The 19269-nt window shown below is 38.1% G+C and overlaps 1 protein-coding gene across 1 annotated transcript; it reads right to left on the bottom strand.

Moving 5' to 3' along the window:
- Positions 1–5166: 5166 nt before the first annotated feature.
- hnf4b (hepatic nuclear factor 4, beta) lies at positions 5167–13582 on the bottom strand (the record flags this gene model as incomplete). The annotated part of the gene is made up of 10 exons (XM_082539528.1): positions 5167–5508; positions 5751–5834; positions 6033–6290; positions 7333–7485; positions 7587–7674; positions 7779–7934; positions 9023–9129; positions 10735–10829; positions 11159–11330; positions 13477–13582. 10 exons carry the CDS (start codon positions 13580–13582, stop codon positions 5465–5467), a joined length of 1263 nt encoding a protein of 420 aa, XP_082395654.1. The 3' UTR covers positions 5167–5464.
- Positions 13583–19269: the final 5687 nt, after the last annotated feature.

Consider the following 19269-nt stretch of genomic DNA (forward strand, 5'->3'; position numbering starts at 1 on the left):
AATTAATAATTCCCTGTAAGGGTTTACACATGGCTATTTATGAGGTCTGTAGTTGTTGTTCTACATTTTAGGTATATAGTATGTTCACATTTTATTTAGGTAAGGTTAGGTCATTAGACAGACTGGGTATGTTTATAGCACCTATTTCAAAGCAAGTATTTTACAATCGGTATAAAAGGGTGTTTTACACGCACTGTTTCACATGAGAAAACTAGATAAAAGTGCTATAACAATCTTGTAAGTGGGAAAGGCCAATGTTATTGGTTTGTCTTTTTGTGCATTGGCCTCTGATGATCTATATTGTCTAATAAACAGCAGACACACTGAGTTTTTGTATAACGCCTTTGTGTAGATGAATGATTTTCTCAGTTGCTCAGGACTATGAGACTTCCATCTGTGTGGCTGTTTTCAAGTTTTTAGCCTGGAGGGGAAATCTAGAAGACTGTGGATCTGGGCCTTTGCTGTGAGTGGTTATTTAAAGTGACCTTTTCTCGGGTTATCAAAACTACATAAATCATCAATCTTTCAGAGAAAGCATGCCGTGGCCTGTGTTCCATAACTTCTACAGAACAAACACGTTTTTTGGGCAATCTTTAAATCCATTGTACTGTGGTGTCAGCAGTCATGTTTCCTTCCTTTCTATTATTGTGAATTTTGGACCAGTAAGCCTTCTTCGTCATTTTTAAGAACCTTGTGAAAATTATACATTCAACACAGAGCCGTGACTCAAAATGATATCGATAAGGTGGATTTGAGGACATTTTTCTTTTCCAAAATACACTAAGCAGAGACCTTGTGCAGCATTAGGAAGAATCCATTCTATTTATAGTTGTACTTAAACAACTGATCAAAGACTGGCACACTATTAAACTCTGGATTTATGGTGACACTGCAATTTTTGTCTGTCTCCGTTAGTTAAATAATCTAAAGTTTACTGGGCAGTAGAGTACAGTTATATAACTTTGTAAGAGTATTAAAAACAGACCAGATCCTTTTTTTTTCTTCCTCGGTTATCTATACAAGCCTGAAAACAATAAGTGCTACATTCCAGGGATGGATGAACCTTTGTTCTGTTTGGATTTAATTTCAAGAAAGAAGGGTTAAAAAACAAAACAAATGAAAAAAAATACAACATTTTCCCTTCAAGAAGGACGCAGCAGGAATCACTTTTACTTCAAAGCAAGAGTGTTTTGTTTTTTTGTTTGGTTGTTGTTGTTTTTTTAACAACAGAATAATTTAAGTGAACATTCAGTTCTACCTGTTCCTTCAGGATCCCTGATTGAAATTAAAGCAAGAGCAGCTGTCTGTACAGCTATATTTAGGTTGAACAGCTTCAAACACATAATACAAAGAAGTCTGCTGTCTGTTCATCCTACCTGAGGGGGGCAGAAAAAACATCTGGGCGGTGGACCCACTGGTCTGGATAGAAAGACACATGCAGCTTTGCCTTAATGGGAAACAGACGTGTTTATTTTTGGATGTATACGTAGAAATTCTCCCACCTGTGATGCAAAAGCAATACTATTGGTAGCAAAAAGGACTATCTGTTATCCATGATGGTAGTATATAATAATGGCAAATGACTAGAAATAGTGGCAAAGGCACACTTCAGTACAAGACAGAAATAGAAATGTAAGGCAACGATAGTGTAGGTTTTATTTAAGTTAAGGTGATTTTTTTTTAGTTGTTTGAAGTTAGTAAGATGGAGAGTATGGGAGCTAAATGGAAAATCACACAAGCGATCTTCAGGGTATAAGCGGCAGCAGGTCTGAAACTCACTGGTCAACAGATCAAACCAACAGTCACCTTAGTGTAATGGACGTACTTTACAGTGTTTGGGAGAAAATCCCAACAATTAAATTATGAGCAAGCACTTTACTACGATGGGAAGGAAAAACTTCCTTTTAACAGAAGGAAACACTCCAGTAGGACCTGGATCAGGGCAAGGCAACCATCTGCCATGACCAGCTGAGGGGTGTGGGGAAAAGAGAAAAGAAGAAAGACACAAGGAAAGAAAGAGCACAGACAGTCAACATTCTGCAGAGCTATGTAAACATGTAGGGAGTGAAAGGAGGTGAGTGGAGGAGAAGTGCGCAGTGCATCACAGTATATTACATGAAATCTTGCAGCACTTAGAGACTAGTGCAGCAATATTAAGGGTTTGTTCAGGGTCAACTGATCTAGTCTTAACTATAAGCTTTATCAAAAAAGTGTTGCTACCTGCAATTGATAAGTATGTACTTAGTGTTTTAAGTAATACAGTGGCTGATCCACTATTTCTGTTTCGTCTCTTTTATGTTTTCTTGGTCTCTTGGCTATAGAACCCAAAACTGTTACGTAGACCAACATTTAGCAACTTTACAAGATTGGGTAAAACAAAGCCTTTCAGTTGCAGCTTTTTTTTTTCCACCATGAGCTGTTCTTGTCATTGACTAAGCAAAATATAACTCTTGTAATACAGAAATGAGTATATCTTAAAATAAGATGAATGCCATATTTTCAGATGTTTTTTATTTTTAATTTTTAAAAAGATGCATAGTATCCACATCAAATTTTAATGGTTTCTTCTTTTGCACATACCACTCGGACATTATGCAGAGTTCCTCCAGAAAATCAATGCTACTTTAGTACTGTTTTTCTCGAAGGATGTCAACCATGAGGTGGAGATTTAGCATCAATCTGTGGAGTTTGAAACTTTTTTAGAATACTAACAATCTGTAATCATGTGTTTGTCTTTAAACTATGGGGTTTACCACAAGAGTTTCTCAGTCTTTCTTTTATTCTTTTCACAAATCCGAGTTTAACTTACTTTAACTTACTTAACTCTGTGTACTATTCTTTTGTTCCAAATGGTACAGGTCATCAAATTTTGGAAATTCGTGTGGTTTCAATAAAAACTTTAGAACTTGAATGGCTGAAGGTATGATCGTTAACATGTCTTGGTTTGCTGATATTATCGTTTCCCTTCTTTTTTCTGAATTCCTGGCACAACCAAATATTACTGTGTCATAATCAAGCCCTTTATGCCCTTTAAGAGGGCGATTCAACACAGGACAATATTTGTACAGCAGAAATCCAAGAAGCTCCAACAAATTTGTGACTCTCCTACATGAAAAGCAGACAGCTGATCTTTGATGTAGAAACTAAAGAGGTTAAATATTGTTTTTAAAAGAACATTTAGCAGAGACAAAAAAAAAGCCCTGCCTCTGGACTCCCTCCACTGTGAATGTAAGGGATGACACTGACAACTGAGAGCAAGTATTCAGCTTTTAACACTTCAGCATCACTTCGCTCTCTGCTGAGCTTGACAGATCAATAGACTGCCTCACAGCAGGCCCTTGGGAAGTAAAAAGACATCACAGCAGTGTCACTGCTTACCTTTTTACAGTGACAATGAAACCCGAGTATGACAAGGACCCCAATTTGGCAGCTATCTTGTGTTCCCGTTTAAAAGCCTAATTAACTGTTTGATTGGCTGTGAGAGTCAGTGCTGGGCGAGTATGTGAAAAATGAACAATCAGGTTCTAATTATTTGTCAGTTCAAATAGATATGATTGCGTAATTACAGTCCCTAACCTGAACCCTTCAAAGATGAACGCTGTGACAGAGTCTGTTTGGGAAACTCAAGTTTATTTAGCCTATATTCAGTGAAGCAGTCCTGCTGGCACCGTATATTATTAAAAGTACCTGAGTCTGACTTAAGAGTTGTGTTGCTGCACAGAAAGCTTTTCAGAAAAAATGCCCATTTGAAGATTTTTCCACTCGTCTTTTTGTTTCCAAATATCCTCCCATACATGATAAAACTGTTTCTCAATTCTCCCACACGTGCTGATTGGTGAATGTAGGTCAACACAGATAAATTTGAAACCTCAGATTTTGTAATCACTTCATGTTGTTTACATTTATTCTTTTTTTTAACTTCAGGAAAAGTTTGTGGAAAGTTGCTGGACAATCATTTTGTTTGTTGTTTTTTTCAGGGCAATAGAGAAAGAGTCAACTACACTATCTATTGATTCAGCCATCAAAAAAGGTCTTTCTTTAGACAGAACGTTTTTGTTTTTTTTTCACAAAAAAACCCTTTCTTTAACTTTCCTTTAATTTTCTGTGCTCTACCATTAAAATAAACAAGCAGGAAAATGTATTTATTTAAGTTAGAAAAGTTAGAAAAAGGACTTTTTTTTAAATCGTAAATTTACAGTTCTTTTAGTGTATTTATTCTTTTTCTTCTGCGTCAAACATGTGGTTGGGGCATACTTTCTGTGCCAAACACTGTTCTGCATTTGCTGTAAAGGAAATAGAAACTTCCAGAAAATTTCCAGGGTCTTTGCTGAAGAAGCAATTCTTTTTCTCGAATTACACCAAACCACATTAAAGTTACATATTGTTTTATATACTTCTTCCAAAACTGATGATTCTTAGTTAAGAATAGGCTAATATGTCACCGACCTGATGTTGTCTTAAAAGACAACATCTAAGTATTTAGTTTTATAGGAAAGCACATGTGGTAGATATTCAGGACAATGGACCTAACAGTCAATACTATGTTTAGATTATACATACTGCTGTGAGTATTGCTGTCCATGCCTCCATGGTAGAGGAGAGGATGGATTTCTTTGTGGGGATGAAGGTAACAAAACAATGAGGGTAGCAAGAAAGAAGAAACGGGTTGCAGACCATAATTTTGCCACTGAGTTTTACTGCTGAGCCTCTAAGCTTCAGTGCTGTTGAGCCCTCATTACTCATCACATCAAACCTTTCTAATAACAACCTTCACTGCTCATCTAAGTGAATTCTTTCAGGAACAGGTACAACAGGTATCTGGTTGATGGTGATAACTGTTTTTATTTAAAATATTCTTTTTTTTTCCTTTAGGCAATATTCTGTTACGTTTGCGCTCCTTGCAGTGATTTGACAGTGGGGATTACACTCCTTTAATTATTTCCGCTGCAAATTGTTGACACCATTAGTCAAGGCTTTCATTTGGGATAAAACAATAGCCCCACAGCTCCAACTAATATGTTCAAGCACTGGCTTTTTGTGCCCTCTGCTGACAGATGATGGATTTTGCATTTCAGCTTTCTACGTATTATGCTATAATTTGTTAGCAATTAGTTAACCATACTTACTGTAGTGTGTGCCTTAGCTTTCTTTTGCACTCATCATTACAAAGTGTTGCATGTCATTATTCCAATTTTTCATGAGTTCCTGTATAAAATATAAACTTTATATTTTTTGTTGTTTCTCAGATAACAATAACATTATTTTCTCAGTAGTCATTCATAATTGCATGTGTGTAGCTTATGTATGTATGCAGCTGAGTGTGAGTATTAGTATGTTTGCTGGTTCGAACTTGTAAAATTTCCCGGTTTCTTCAGTTAAGTTGTTTTTCAAGGGGTTTCTTGGTGTGGACAGGTGCCTTCGGTATGTTGTGGGCACGCTGGCAGACTTTCCATGTCTGTACACCTCAGTGCCAGTCTATGTGGGCAGCAAGGAAGCCACTTGTAGGAGCTGTGTGAGATACAAAAATTTAATGGCACACGAGGATTCAGTGCATATCAGTTATTTTCCGTTTCAGCTTCAGGTGTTACCCATTAAATGCTGATTTAAATACGCTTCTTTTTCTGATGTCGTAAAACCGCTAAAAGTAGGAAGATCTGCTACGTCGTTACTAAAAAGCTATAGCTTCCAAATCAAAGTTTCTCAAATAAGCTGTTACATTAGCAGTGATGGTTTGATCAGTCAATACTCACCCATTGAAGCATGACAGATCACAGATGGGAAGGTTGCAGGTGAAGCATTCAGGTCATTCTGCTGGTCTTGAGTAGGGTCATTTCCTGCAGGCACAGGACAAACTGAAGCACACAGTAAGAGTGACAGAAAATAAACACTGAAAATACAAAATTGCAAAGTTAGTGTAAATATATACTGCTGCGTATTGGAAATGACTCAGCTTCAAGTTTGATGTCAGTTGAAGCTCACTTTAGACTTCTTGTACATTTCCTTTAACTAAACACAGCAGCAGATTGTTGTACCTGTACAGACTCCTTGTCCCGTTTCAGTTCCCTCCCCTAGTAACATTTCCTGCAGCAGGCTGTCCATTTTGGCCTCGCCAAGCAGCTGTGCTAAGTGAAGAGTCTCAACCATCTGCCAGGCCACACTCTGCAGGGGAGGCAGGATCAGCAGGAGTTCCCCAAACCTTCCTCGCTGCTCACATGTTGCTTCTTCTAAGAGAAGATGGGCCTGGAAACGGAGATGTCGAACCACCCGAGGACTCTTCAGTCCCGAACAGTCTGCATTACATAAGGTAAGAAAGTCTTATGTAAATATAATATTGTATAAGGGAACCACTTAAATAAATGCACTTTGGTCAAATTTAATCTAAGCATGGGTAACCATAAGTTTAAAATGTAAATGAAAGAAGAAAAGAAACAATAAGACAATGATAAAAATAATATCAACAATCCTCACAGAATGAAATGCACTGAATAAGAACTGACCAACTGATCATCATGAAGACAAACCAGAATCCTGTTAGAACAATGTTTTGTAGATAGATTATGTGAAATGTGATTTTTTAGTCTAAATAAGAACTATTCTGTTTGAAGCATGAAAAAACAGACATTGTTGATTAGGCCTGCAATCACTATTTTACAGAAGATATCTATCTGTGGACTGAATCTACACGCACAGTAGGTGGTGCAGAAAGACAACAAACGTCAGGATGGTGTTCAAGTGCTGAAACCCAATAGAAGTTGAAGCTAGTTGGACTTGTGTGAGAGTCTGTTGATGTTTTACGGTAATAATTATCCAGAAATATAGCAAATTCACAAACTTTTTCTCCAGTTGAATGTTATCTATTTGACAGGTGTGATTACTTATACAAGGCTAATTTTGTATAATTAGGGGAAAGGCGTGATGGGAGTGTTTCAAGTGCAAATGAAAAAATAGGGCTGAATGAACTATATGTGGATAATTGAAATCAAACCTAGAATATGACTGATTATATTCATCTCTGTCTTGGACAGAGATGAATATGTTTGCCAGTTCAGACCGTTTGGACCTCCGGTCTATCCCTACCACAACAGGTAAATGGGGAATGAAGTTAAGCAGGCAGCCTCTCTGCCTGACTGCCAAGAATGCCACCACATCCTGATATTAGAAAATCTCTCTGAAACGTACTGAACTCAGACCGCTCAGACTAAACTATAGCTGAAATTGGCAAGAACAATAAACCAAGAGAGAACATAAAAAAATCAGCCTTTTTTCAGTGCAATAGAAAAGGGCAAACAGAAATCAACCTCATTCACCTTCTCACATGCTGACTGAACTAACCTGGGGCAAAGAAGACAATCGTCCGGAGGCAAGCAAACTCTTTGTCTGTGATGACCAGCTCTCTGAGAGGTTTGACCAGCTCCTCTTGAATTCTGAATGCCACTCTGGATATCTCTACTTCTGCACCTCTCGGTGGAATCACAAAGTCATTACCTAGTCAATTAAGAAAAAGATAGTCATTCACGTCCAAGAAGTTTAAGTGTGAAGTTCAGGCTACAATGCACAAAATACTACAGAGAACACATCTGTCCTACCAAGAAGAATGACATTATTGTAAGGCAGTGAGCGTCTTGCTACCCCTAAGATAAGATGTTCTGCAGAGTGGGTTCGTAGAAGGGTTACCTGCAAGCACACATACACGGGTTTCACATAATATAAAGAGTCAAACTTGGCATGGACAGATATATCTTAGCTGTTTAGTATAAAAGGTTCATTCCTCTTTGTACCCTGTCATCTATTGGAAGGCTACAAAACTCTGGGATGTGTTTAGCCCATTCCACCAGCAGGAGGAGTTGCTGCTTCATGGACTCGAACACCTCTCCCACACCTGCTGTCTTCTTGGTGGTGATGTCATGGCTCCTAGGAGAGAGAAGTGCTGGGAACTGAAAGAAACAAAGTATAATCTGAATTCACAGTAAACAGGTACCATGGATGTAAACCTTAGTGTATGTGCGCGATTAAGGAGATAAACCACAAACATTCTTTTTTTTTAAATGGATCAGTTGGACCACATAACAATCCATTTCAGAATTCCTGCATTGCTGTAATTAGTGTACCAACCGTCTCTCTATGCTGCAGTAAACCCTGATAACAAACACTTGCAGTCTTACATGGTGTCCTACTGAGTTTCTTATTATACTATGTAAAAGCAGACAATGCCAAGTCCTATTTTCTTACATGTACAACAAGAGAAATCACTCTAAGAGACACTGTCTGACGTGACATTGTGCTACTTAAAACTTGCTTGAAGACTGCCTGATAACAAATGCTAAAGCACACCAACTCTTATGCTTTGTAACATCACATTACTTCTTCATATTAGCCATTGTGTCAACACAGTTTGTTACATAGCACTTAACAAATTACAGGTATAAGAAGTGTTATCGACTACACCCTTTTTTGCACACTTCATCCAATTTGGATATTAGTCTCCATTTAAAGTGTAACAATTATAACAGACTTTAAAAAAATGAATTTAGATAACTGCTGTTTTAAAAACAGCACATCGGCTCAAATATCATGCAAATGCACATGAGTGGGCCGCCTGTGGCTCAAGTGTTAGTGGCTGCCCTCTAATCATGAGATGCACCCAAACGGTCCTTCAAATAAATGCTTTCTGTAACTGCTGTAAGGTTAAAAGACGGCTCATAAGTGCAGGGCAGTTAAGAAGAATCACTTTGTTCAGTAGCTGTGTGCTCTAACATCTTTTTGCGGTCTTGCATTTATTTGACTTCAGATTAATCTTTAATACTTAAGGATCAAAACTATTTTCCTTTTCTGTTAAATTCAGTTAACTTTTTGGCTTACTGCGAACCAAAATGAATTCATTAAAATCATGTAACCTTAGAATTTTTCATCTCTTAGCTTTATTTAAATCATTTCTAAAATGATTTAAAAAAAGTGGTATACACATTAAAAAAGGATTAATTTCTGCCAAAGAACATAACATCTAAGACCAGTAGTGTGTTACCTGCTGAACAGTGGTCTCTGCCTGCAGCAGCACACTGATGGACAAAGTGCCCACTGTCTGCTCCTTGGCTCTCTGACTGTTGATGCAGTCTCTCTCATTCTGAACAGCTGGACATTAAAGAGAGGAAAGAACCATCAGGCAAGCTTCTTGGCATCTCCGCACATTAGTCCTGCACTTGACTGTTTTTTTTACTCGCCTCCTCAGCAAATACATCCCGAAAGAAATGCCCTACTCTTCATCTCAACAGAGTCCCTCTATCCCCCGTGACACTGAAGCTGCTGTTTATGGCTATATTAGCCACGCCAAATGCTGCATACTCGGGAAATGTGGCACAAATTGGATAAAAATAAAATTCTCCGGGAGCCTCTTTAAGTTTCCTTCTGTTTGCATATTTAAGTGTCTCTATTCCAGGATTTAAAGGAGTATCGAGTGAGTAAATGTTACATTCCTTAATATGAAATAACTGAGAGGATGATGAAATGTGATATGAATGGGTGCACAATTATGTTTCATATAATGCTGGCAACATCCTACTCAAGGTTTATCACTGGTAAGTATAAAGTTGCAGAAGAGGAAGTATGGGGAACCAATAAGAAGTATGTAGTACATCTAAATGTAAACCTGGTGACGTTAATATTTTAATCCAGCCGTGTAGACTTTCTTCGGTTTGATGTGCTTTAATGTGACATTTTGTTTTTGACAGCTTCTTACATTTGCTACTGACAGTAACAGTTGATGTGGAGGCTTGGGCGCTCGCTGATTAAGATTATATTTTGAAGGGAAGATGTCATCACATGTTGTTGACCCATCCGCAAGTGTCATTAGAAACACGGCAATCTGGATGGCCTCAGACTAATTCTAAAATGGCTCTACAAAGTCAGACAACACAACCAAGTGTCAGAGTAATCAGTCATCAGAGGTGTCCTCTCAGCAACCAATCTGGAGCACATTAATCAAACTAAAGGAGGAAAAGGAGCAGCAGCAGCACCAGCAGGGTCCCTCTGTACTTCACTGACATGGTGCTGCATGACAATGTCACAAATGAGCCTTCTGTGGAACATAAATTAAGTTTAGTTTTGGAGTAAACAGTTACACGGCTTACTTGGAGGTCGAGTACAAAATAACACGATACTGGAGACTTGTTCAATATTTTTACTCATCCGTTCCCACAACAGCTGTACTTGAAAGTGTTATTAGAACATGTTATGCAAATCAGGCAAATTAATGAAATACACGTTTAAAAGCACACCGCTGGCCGTGACTTCAAAGGGTTGTGAGCAACTGCTGTCCAGAAAAATGGAGAGCAAATATTTGGCCGTGCTCAGCTGTGTTAATTATTCATGTGAAACGAGGCTCCTTTGATTGCATCGCTTTCTCCTTGCTTCTCAGTAGGAGTCGATAAAAGATAAAGCCAACGATAGACACGGTCCACGTAAACACACCTGGAAATTGACACTGACACGTTCACTGTTTCTCAAGAAAGATTTTTTTTTCCGCTTTTTTTGATGAAGTGATATTGATTGTTTTATTTTTCACTGAAGTAGACAGGTTTAAATGTAAAAGTACAGAGCAAAATGTGAGGTCCTGGATATTCTCAATAAGGTACAGCTGAACCTTTTTAGGTAGGTTGTTATAGCTAAGTGCATTTTTTTTTTCAAATTAAAGACTAAAAGAAAGTTTTATTACACAAAAAAGAAAATCTTAACTCTAACCTTCCTTTCTCATTCCGGCCTTGAAACACTTTCGTAGTCTGCAATAGCGGCACTGGTTCCTCTTGTCTTTGTCCACAATGCATTGCCTATCGAACCTGAAACGAATGCGTCGTATTGCATAAGAACTTCATCTCAAGCACAAACAGTTCAGTCTTGAACTGTTTCAGAGAATTTACGCCGCTAACGTTGCACTGAATGGTTAATCTGCAGGTTTAAAGTGAGCAGCAGAGGTCAAGTAAGGCTCCATTATTCATTTTTTTTTAAATTTGCTAGTTATGTACTTTCTGAATATAAATGTTATAGCTCAAAGTATGTTAAACCATTGAACCAAAGACTTCATTTTAATATTTTGGTGATTTGTTTTAGGTATAGAAAAATTGTTATGCTTTGTACAGCAATCAGCTGGCCCTATGATAGTACTCACCTACAGCTGTAAGTGTGGTTGTTGCGAATGCTCCTCCTGAAGAAGCCCTTGCAGCCATCGCAACTGGGTGCACCGTAATGTTTACCTGTGGCTCTGTCTGCACATATGAAGCATTGCGTCTTTGCGCCATCGGCCCCTGACAGGGATGAGGAGGATGCTGACACTACTGAACCTATGGGACAGCAGAAAATATTCAGATAATATGCCTGCGAGGAAAGGTTTGACTAGCCGTCCACTGTAAGAAAGTGGGATTCTCTATGAACCTTTTTAGCTGGTCACAAACGAATAAGTAAATATCTCTGAGCTGCTTCTAAACAACACAAACAGAAAGATGGCCATACTCCAAAGAACCTCCACTTTGATAGGAACAAACTTGTGATGTGATACAGAGGATCTTTTATGATCTTGTTTTCAGTGGTGGGTTACAACTAAAATGTTTTCACCTGAATCTAAATGTTCCAGCTTAAAGCATGTTAAACCACTTATTACTGCATTACATTATTGTTGCATGTAAATCTGTGAATGAAAGCTACATTCAAAAAATGATGTTACCTAAACTAAACACAGATCAAGTGAGTTACCGATAGAGATGTTTTACTTGGAAAGAAAGAAAACACAATTTTGCCTTGACCTTTCTTCCCCCCCATTACATTAGAGTGAAAACTACACTGAAAACCACCTTGTGACTACCACACTGTTATGTTGCATTTCACCTCCATGTCTGTCCAGACCTTACCTTTGACCTCTTGGAGATAAATTGTGCAAGAGTCAGGATTGCAGAATGTACCTTTAAGGCATTTTTTGAGAAGCAGTGTTATAAGTTGGAGAGGCTTTTCCTGTCTCTGAGCTTCTGTTTCCATTTGCGTTTTAACTCAAATTGTGACTGAGGGCAGGCTACATGTGATAAAACAGTCACCATCCAACTGGCTGGTGTAAGGTGAGTAAGTGTGTAATAAACAAGAAGCAGTCTGGAAAACAAGCATTAGTGTGGTTGTGCGTTTCTGGCTATCATCTTATGTTACAAATATCACCATTTCATTATCTTTTCATATTAGACATGTATGTGATATTTTTGTCACAATTAGCTAACCAAGTCTTGAATTCTGCCAAAAAGTATTTTATGAGGTCACGTAGAATATTTTGACCAACTCCGATCAGCTCATCCTTGATTCATTTTAGGATTGTAGCTTCTGATTACCATCTATTTAAGTTGTAACTGTACTCTGCTTTCTAATTATGTTACACTTCCATCTAACCCATTAACAGAAACACGTAATGAATCATATTTCACCTCCGTGAAAATAATACCTTTGTACACAGAGATGAATTTGCAGAAAGGTGCTGATTTTGAACCCCTCAGAATCATCTTCGCACTGCTTCATAGCTGGAACAGTGTGAGGATAATAAAAGCAGGGTTATAGGTAATGATATCAGCTGTATATGAATGGCATGGACCCCTAAGGAACACTGTACCCATGAGTAAAAGGTAATTCCCCATTTAATTAAAGCAGTTTAGAAGCCAGTTAAGAACCAAAGTCCACTACTCTCCTCTGGCTAATTTTACACTGGGCACTCAGCCTCCCACCGTGTTGCTCTAAACTGCATCTTACCCCTCTTGTTGCAGGACTGTCTCGCTTTAAAAGCACTGACCATCAAATATGCCATCTTGGTGTAATATTCCTGCACTAATGCACATATTTTACATGCCCCCAGCTATAATGTCTGTAAATTGCACACTTAGTTTAGGCAGATGAAGCAGCTAGGGATTTTCAATTTAACAAGGAAATGCTTTCTGTGGCCAAAGATCAGCTAGATTGAATTAAGAGATTAGAATACATTTGCCTCGCAGTTATCTGGATTTAAAGAGCAGCCTAGTAGTGAAGCTTCTTCATTTAAATTGGCAAGGAAAGGGGCTGATTCAGCTCAACAGAGTCCTAATTAGAATGACAATAGATCAGAATGTAAACTGATGTAGACCTATGGAAAAAGTAATCTGCAACTATTTTGATAATTTATGCCTTATACATAAACATTTTTATGCAACAATGCCCGATATGGACTATGGACTTGGACCTTGGACCCTGTGAAACTGTGGCATTTCACACTTGGACGTAATTTCAAGTATTAAAATAAGGTTAGCTGGACTAATTAATAAAAAACAAAAACAAAAACTAGATCCCCAAAGTGATGCATTTTCAAAGCAGATCTCTTTTTAATATTCAGTTATGCAGTTTCAGTATCTTTTGGTGTGACAGTGGACAACACTCTGAAGATCGTTACTTGTAATCAAGAGCAATTTAGGTGAAAGCTCATCATACCTGTTTTATTTGCTCGTAGAGGAACCAGCATCATGTTGTTTAACAGTTTAGTCTCTGTGCTGCCATGAGTGCACTCCAGTTTAAGGATAGTCCCAGTAAGCTTCATGGTCTCTGGACTCTGTGAAGGGTTTCTGAGATATGCAAAGCTCCAGCAGTGTCAATTTTAACTTCCAGGTCATGCATTCGGCTTAGTTCTCATCCCTCACAAGTTTCCCGTGTGTGGCTCCAATTCTTTTCGTTCCCACTATTGTTTGAAAGCTTTTGTCTTTGTGCTCTTGAGCCACTCTACAGGTATTAATCTTCTTTAAAATGTCACTTGTAACATTCTTGTGGTGTGCTGAAAAGCTTGCACCATGACGGTCCTCTCAAGTAACCTGTCATTGACTCAAATTGGGTCGTTGTCCGTTTGCTTTTTTTCTTATCTGTATCTGCAAAGCATATCGAGGGGAAAGTTCAGAGACAAACTTGGCTCACTGTGACGAGCACAAATAGATAAGACCAGTGTTAGTTAGATGTTAAAAATATAAATGTCTTGCTCTTTTTCTTCTTTTTATTATTTATTTATCTAGCTTTATTAGGAAGATAAATGTGATCAAATAAAGACAAAGAAATCCAAAGACTACATGCTGGGATGTCTTTCATTGATTTTAGGAAAGGTATTCTCTTAGCTTGGACAATCAATATGCCACTGAAGAGTGATGTAGCATAAACAAACAGAATGGGAGACTGTTGAGAAGAGTACGGGCCATGCCTGATTAACCTTTTGTTTTAATTTTTGAGGTAAGTAATACAAGACGGTGCCACATTGCAGGGGGCACAAGTGACATTTATTTACGGAGGATCGCTGTTTTTGTCTCCCTTCTACTGATAGAAGGTATTTTATTTGCTTGATAGAGACAGACATCCCTCTTTTGTTCACCTTTTCACATAAGCAGACTATTGTATATTTGGTCTTATTGATCAGTGCTGAAATCCTCAGGTTATCTGTACAAAAGTGCAAAATCCGAGGTTGTCTCTTCATTCACTGCGGTTGCTTCAGAAAATGCCATTACAGCTCAGGGAAAAAAAACAAAACGCAAAAAGCAAACCGTAGCTTGATGTATACTTCATGTATGCTTGATGTATACTTGCTACTTTTAAAAGCAAGATAACTGACCTGTTTGAAAAAAAAAACTGATGTTGATTTTGGCTCTTTTTGTTGCTTCTGAAAATATAGCTCCGATTAAAAATCAGAGATGCTCTGTTTGTTGTAAGATTCAAAAGGATGGAAGTATACCTGTGGTGTAAGACTTTAGGATAGACATTCACAGTCTAAACTCTGTATGATCTGAGATACAAAGAGAGCACATATACCACGATGTGTGATTTTAGACTTCAGGTATTCAAGTCAGGGTGTGTTAAGGGACAGAATTCTAAAAATGTGAAAGACAGGGTGAGCATCGTCACACAATTTTTTACAAATTATAACAAATTATATGTCAGACCACATATGAGCTTCCCCAGTACCGATATCCATCATACTTTGGTGTAATGGGATTTCCTGGGTGAGTAGCACTCCCTCCTTCAATGTCATGCTAGGCCGTGGGTCAGACCTCCCCTGGCAGTGGCTCACACACTCAAGCTTTGCTTAGGTGATTGATTGATCATAAAACCCCCAAAGCCATAAGTGGACTACAGAATGGGTTTCTATGGCTTGTGGGTTTCTAACATAGAAGGGTTAAAAATGAGTTGTGAATATTGATTGTCTACCCTTTCCATCACTGATAAGCAGGATAGTGAAAATTATGTGCAAAATATGTGCAAAATACTTTTGATCAGCTCTTGGTCATTAAATGTTTAATAAATTAAATTTTTTAAATTTTCTTCCTCCTATCTGTGTAGGCCATGTTATTCCCCTAAGATTGGAAAGTTTGTCACTCAGAAGAAAAGACGGTTTTTCTAAGCCCACTAGGGGGAGACAGAGTACACTACATCTGGCCAGAGCTTTGCTTTGCAGGAGCCAAAGCTTGGAAAAGGACAAGATCAAAATGTTTGTTGCACATCTACTCAAGATTTACTTTCTTTGATCCTAAACACCAACAAGCGTCATCATGCACACGACTAACATTCCAGCTGTAACATCAGCTGGTGCATTACAATATAAGACTATTTGACCAGTTATACAAAGTAGAAAAGAAAGACGATTTATACACTTCAATCATTACCACAGTTTTGATGCTTCAGTTACAGAAGACAACCTAAATTTATTCTATGGTGTCTCAGCTCTTATTGATATAAACACTACAGAAAACCCTGGCAGAAAACTTGCAGAAAGCTCTAACTATAAAACTTTAATATGAAGTAGATACAGGAAGGCTAAGACCTTGTTAAGGATTACTATTTCTATTATATTGACACAACAATCTAAAATAACATTAGATTTTTATACAGCTTTATGTTTTGCAAAATTAAATAAATATATCAAAGCTTGCAATGTGTTTTGGGGTTTCATAACAGAAAACAGATTTAAAGACAGAAGCAAGCCTATAAGGACTTGGACAGGCATAAACTCAGAGCAATCTCAATTGTCCAGCCTTTTTTCAGGCTCTATGTCCTGACCCTGGCCCATCTCATCTCTGGGCTACTACCAACTCCAAGTTCGAACCTAATTCATTTCAATAATTTATACATTTCCAGAATTACAGCAAAAATAAAATAAAGAAGTGCTGTACAACACCACGCAGGGAAACCTTTAATAAAAACATAAAATATTCTACAAATAGATGCTCTTTAGATAAGAGCATCTCTCCGTGGAGCATTACTCGGGTCCAAACAAGGTCTGACACATTTGTCTCAGTGAATTTGATTAATAAAGCTAGATCTCCAATCTCAACATGAATACCAATTCAATAATAAGCCCTCAGCCTTTGGAGTTTCATTCAAAACTAGAGGAAAGTAAAACAAAGCAGCAAAAATTGGTCATAAAAACATGGTAAGCCCATGATTTAGTGGGGCGATAAAGAGTGGAAAGGTGGTCATTCATCATGGAGGCTAGCTCACCAGGAGAGAGCCTGTCAGAGACACCACTAGGTCTGGGAGGCATTTTGAGAGAGAAAGAGCCTCCGGTTGGCCCTTCAACCTGTTTGTTTCAATGTATTTTCCAGACAGACACATACAGACTTTACACAGGTGACGAGCGCTTTGTCTTTGCAGCTCCATTGTCACAGTATTCCTGAGGGATGGGTGTTGTTAGCTGAAAAGGAGGGTGAAACTTTAGAAGGCTTACAGCTGCAGGACCCTTTGATGGGAACAGGAAAAGCTTTATTGGACTTTTTATTGTAACAATGTCAGGGGTTATGATGTTTCAGTGAATTGCAAAAGGCTCTGAATAAAGCTTGTGCCATGAGACCCTTATGGCCAATTGAATAACACAAGTTAAAAATAAGTAATTTTTAACATAACTTTTAGTTTTAAGGTTAAAAACCTACCCAAAATAGCCATCTATTTATGAAACACAGACGTTGTTTGACATGGAAACTTAAAGTGGTGTCCAATGCAATAGATGCATATAAAACGTTTCATGAAACTGTGGTAAGTTGTTCATATTCTTGTTAGCTGAAGCGATTTGGCTAATAAGTTTGTTTATAGTTAAATTATAATTTGTTGTACATTTTTGCCCTGATGAGTAAAGTAACTTGTTTTTTGTGTACTTGTTTCTTGTAAAGAATAAGTCTTGTTTCAGGAGAATCGTCACTTCCGGCTGTCGCCTGTAGTTTTTTGCTCGGAAAGGAATGAAAAAAGTGGACGGAGAAGGTTTTCAGTCATTAAGATGCCAGAACGATGTCCTCAAAACACAAGTACGTTGTCCTAATGTTAAAGAGACTACGGAAATGTTAAGAGTTGGGCTTTAAGTCAGGGAAAAGGATGCTAAAAGTCAGCTATGACAGTATGCCCGTTACTGGAGTGTGAAAACCACCGACCTACTAAATCATTGTTAACCATTAAATGTCTGCAAAAGCCAGAAAAATGGTACACCTTAGCCAACACTGAAGTATTTAAGTTAAAAACAAGTAGAATTTAAGATTAAAGCGCTTAAGATAGCTAGATAGTCGCAGGGCTGCAACTGTTAATGTTACACATAACTAGCTTCCAACTTCCGGTAGTTTGTCTAAATTATCTCCATAACTGACACTGTATTGTTTTCTCTTACCCTGACCCTACAGTATCACCTAGCATTCAAAGTAGGGTTAGAAAATAAAGCTAACATATAAAGTGCAGCAGTATCCCATGTTTGTTTTGAAAAAGCAAATCGGCACCATTTACATGATGACTACCTAGCCATGTAAATAATATTTTGTGAGTAAAAATATGTAAAAAGGGTCAGTAATTATATTTATTTATTTTTTGTAATCATACTTCATAGGCATTAATTAATGAAGGCACTGTGTCCTGCTTCATATGTGGCCTAGCAGTAATGCTAAATGCTTCATGAAACTTTGAGCATGAAGCTGCATATCGAGACATCTTTAGTTCATTGTTTTAGTGAATTTGTGTCATAGAAAAAAACAGTAATCACTAAATAGGACTGTAACCGTGCAACACCATTAACTGATTTATAGCTGTTGATAGGTAAAAACTAAGTAGCCTGCCACCCCTGCTTAAAAAAGAAAGAAAGAATTAAATAAATCACAAAACACATTATACACCAGTCAGACACAGCATTAAAACTAATATTGTATAGGTCCATCTTCTGCTGCCACAACAGCTTTGCTCCCCGTAGGCTTACTAGCCACATAGTTCAGGGGGACTCTTCCTCTGAACAAAGTGTTGTATCAGCCACCAATGCATTAGCAGTAGATCCTTTATCAGGTCCTTTTAGGTAGCGAGGTGGGGCTTCATGGATCAGACTTGTTTTTCCTGCACATCCTATAGATGTTTTATTGGGCTGAAATTTGGGGGATTTGGAGTCTAAGTCAACAACTTTTACTCTTTGTCATGTTTCTCAACCCATTCCTGAACTATTTTGCAGTGTGTCAGTGTCCATTACCCTGCTGAAAGAGGCCAGCGCCATCAGGGAATACCTCTGCCATGAACAGGAGTGCAACAGTGTTTATGTGGTTGGTATGTATCAAAGTGCATGTATTTGTAGCAGAGCACATCACACTGACTCGCTTCATTCCAGCAGTGCGTCCAACTTCCATATGTAATGATCAAACCACGTGACAAAAAAAGGCCACCATCCTCCGCTGCTGGTCTAATTCTGACACTGTGTTCCCCTTTGTAGACCTTCTGGACCATGATTAGGCTCAAGACGGGATCAGACCCGTTTGATCCGCTCTGTATTCTGTATCGATCATACCAGCATGAAGATTTTCGCTGAGTACAGTAGCTCTCCTGTGGGAGTGGGACACACATGTGTGTGAAGTGCACAAACACCCAAATGTTACTCTTACTAATGACTGATATAATAACGGTCTCATTCCAAAGCCATGTGCATTAACATGGTGGTGGTGCATCCACAAAGTTGGCCATATAATATGTTATAGGTGGAAATTTGGCAGGTGCACAGATTTCAAAGCCATTCAAAACAATTTTGATTCTGACCTTTATGAATAAAATTGACTTGACTTATTCTCTACTGTTGGCTTATGAAAGCCAGTTGAAGCTGCTCAGACGGGTCTTTCTTGGTGTCTTCATCAGAACAATATTTACAGTTTACAACTTTTTCAAGTAAATAAATTACATCAATATTAAATACTTGTTTAAGCAGCCATTCTTTTGGAAATCACTTTAATGCCCCCACTGTCTAAAGTA

This window comes from Aulonocara stuartgranti, assembly GCF_965226115.1.
Source record: "Aulonocara stuartgranti genome assembly, chromosome: 1".
Taxonomy (NCBI): domain Eukaryota; kingdom Metazoa; phylum Chordata; class Actinopteri; order Cichliformes; family Cichlidae; genus Aulonocara; species Aulonocara stuartgranti.